General features: G+C 58.7%; 1 protein-coding gene across 1 annotated transcript; it reads right to left on the reverse strand.

The window, feature by feature from the left end:
• Window positions 1-988: 988 nt before the first annotated feature.
• Window positions 989-1,949, reverse strand: LOC104154450 (ORM1-like protein 2). Its single transcript, XM_009696704.1, has 3 exons — window positions 1,776-1,949; window positions 1,372-1,523; window positions 989-1,124 (listed from the first exon to the last, which is right to left on the reverse strand). Exons 1-3 carry the CDS (start codon window positions 1,947-1,949, stop codon window positions 989-991), a joined length of 462 nt encoding a protein of 153 aa, XP_009695006.1.
• Between the last annotated feature and the right edge of the window lie 361 nt (window positions 1,950-2,310).

The raw sequence follows: 2,310 nt of genomic DNA on the forward strand, positions 1-2,310 counted from the left end.
GGCTGTGCTGGTTTTGCTTTTCCTGCCTCACCTTCTCTGGAGGGACCCTCGTCCCCTTCCCTTAGTGCTGGGGACGAACAGCAGCTTATTATTGATTTTTGAAGAAAAGTGAGGTCAGGAGGCAGGAGCTGGTTACGGGCCGCTGCTGAAATCTTCAGTTGTGTTGTGAGTGTTTTTTGCTGAGACACGTGCGAGTGTCCGGTGTCTCGCCGAGCGTTTCGTGTTTCCCAGCCCCCCGAGCCGTGTGCTGGGCAGTGGCACGGCGCCTGTGCCGGTCCTTAGCAGGGAGTAACAGCCCGTGGGGTCTGCGTGAGGCTCCCCCACCTGCCACTGGCCCGAGCCAGCCACCCGCCTGGCCGAGCTGCCAGGGTGGATGATCCCACCCGAGCTGAAACGCCCCGAGAGCTGCTGCTGTCGGCCACGATTGCTTTCCACTAACCTTTTTGTATTCCCAGACCAGAGCAGCTGGGTTTTAAATAGTAATGTACCTCTTTCTTATCACTTTTGTTAAATTAAAAGTACGGTTTGAAGAAGTCTGGCTGGTCTGTGTGGGGAGGGGTGGGCGGGAGGCGTGAGCCAGGGCTGGTCCTACTGCAAGGACGCAGCTCCAGTCGCTGTTAAGTTCTTTATTATGGTGGAAATGCATAAAACATGAGGACGAGGGAGGTGTAGGTGGGCGACTCTTCCCACTAGTCAGTTCTCCCCTCATAGGTGCTTTCTGCAGGGTTACGTGGAGCTTAGCCTGAAGGAAATGTGCACGTGTGACACGACTGCTCGCTCCATGCTTCTCAGCTGTGCTTCTCTCTTCACCAAAGAGAGAAAGCTCTCGCGAGGAGCTCCTCAGAGATGGAGGAACCTTGCTAAAAGCCAGAACGATCCCTACCCTGCGCCCAGCCCTCCTCACACCTCACCCCTGCTCTCCAGCCAGTGCCTTGCGCCACTCTGGTGTCCCCTCTCTGTCCCCTGGCTCTGCTGGAAGTGCCGCGCCTCAGTACTTGTTGATGCCAAAGACGCGCACACCGTGGAACTGGGGCAGCTTGGGCAGAAGGACGCTGAGCAGGGAGGCCGTGTTGATGACAAAGTGTGCGGGGTCATATTTGGTGTAAAAGCTGGTGAGGAGGTACCTGGGGGAGAGGGGGAGACCCCGGGTGAGCTTTGTGCTGCTCCCCCCCTCCCCTCCACCCCCACTGGGGAGGCTTTTGGGTGTCTCACTGTTTTTTCTGGCACAAAGCAGCATCTCGCGGATGGGGAACCCTCTCCAGCCCCAGAGCCCGTCTACGCCAGGGCGGCTGGGCCAACAGAATCCCGGCGGTCCCGCCATGCACCCCAGACACCCTCCTGAGCCCCCCTGCCTCGTTCAGCAGCACTCACAGCACTACCGGGGAGATGCTGAGGAACTTGCGTGATGAGGTGCACTGCGTCCCGTAGTCTATCTGCTCCCAGTGTGTGAGGAGGCGATCCTTGCCCTGGTCTGGGGTCTCGAACGGGGTCCCCTTTACCATGTGCAGCAGCAAGTACATGACCTGCAGGTTTTGAGGGGAGAGGAGATGTAAAGCAAGACCAGGACAGTCTGCTGCTGGACAGAAATGGGCTTTGTGCCTTGTCACAGCTGATTCCCAAGCTCCACCACAGCACCAACCCCTCCAGCCCCTCCATCAGTGCTCCGAAGGAACCAGGGTCTTCCTTTTAGCCTAGGGGCACAGAACCAAACCCAGGCAATGCCAGCCTGCGTGCTCTCCAGCCCTGGGAGGAAAGTGGGCCAAGCTTTGACTAACCAGGTTGTGTATGACGTTGGTGAGCGTCCAGACCACAGGAATGCTGAAGAACGGGATGCTGAGGAGAACGATGTGGAGGACTCCCACGGAGATTGCATACGCCAGCCAGATCCCCCGGCTGTTCATCACCCGCGTGTTGGGGTTCACCTCGCTGTGTGCCACGCCAACATTCATCCTGGAGCGGACAAACGGAGGCTTCCAGAGGTCTCCTCAGAGAGGTTTTCCCAAATCTCTGCAATTCCTAACCCAGTCAGGGCTCTTGGTGTAGCCCCACACCCACAGTCTTCCTGCAGCACCTCTCACCCTGGCCTTCCCAAGTGTTTAACCTCAGCACACCCGATACCAGCTCCCTCACCAGGGACTCCGCACCTCTAAGCCTTCAGGACAGGAACGAAAAGGAAGGAGCTCACCCCCAGTCACCAGAAACGCTGGGAACAAAGGAAGAACCACCCCATAACGGGGCTGCCCCCCCCCGGTGCTCGCCCCGTGCTGCTTCCTCGCGGGGCAGGGAGGCAAAACGCCTGCCCCCCCGGCC

This window comes from Cariama cristata, unplaced genomic scaffold, assembly GCF_000690535.1.
Source record: "Cariama cristata isolate BGI_N322 unplaced genomic scaffold, ASM69053v1 Scaffold43353, whole genome shotgun sequence".
NCBI classification, from domain to species: Eukaryota; Metazoa; Chordata; class Aves; order Cariamiformes; family Cariamidae; genus Cariama; species Cariama cristata.

Excerpts from the sequence above, each read along its gene's own strand:
- LOC104154450 (XM_009696704.1), bottom strand. The coding sequence starts at position 1,949 with ATGAATGTTGGCGTGGCACACAGCGAGGTGAACCCCAACACGCGGGTG. Across the intron at positions 1,524-1,775 it reads CCAACGTCATACACAACCTG|GTCATGTACTTGCTGCTGCA; the intron begins GTTAGTCAAAGC and ends CAAAACCTGCAG. Across the intron at positions 1,125-1,371 it reads AGCATCTCCCCGGTAGTGCT|GTACCTCCTCACCAGCTTTT; the intron begins GTGAGTGCTGCT and ends CCTCTCCCCCAG.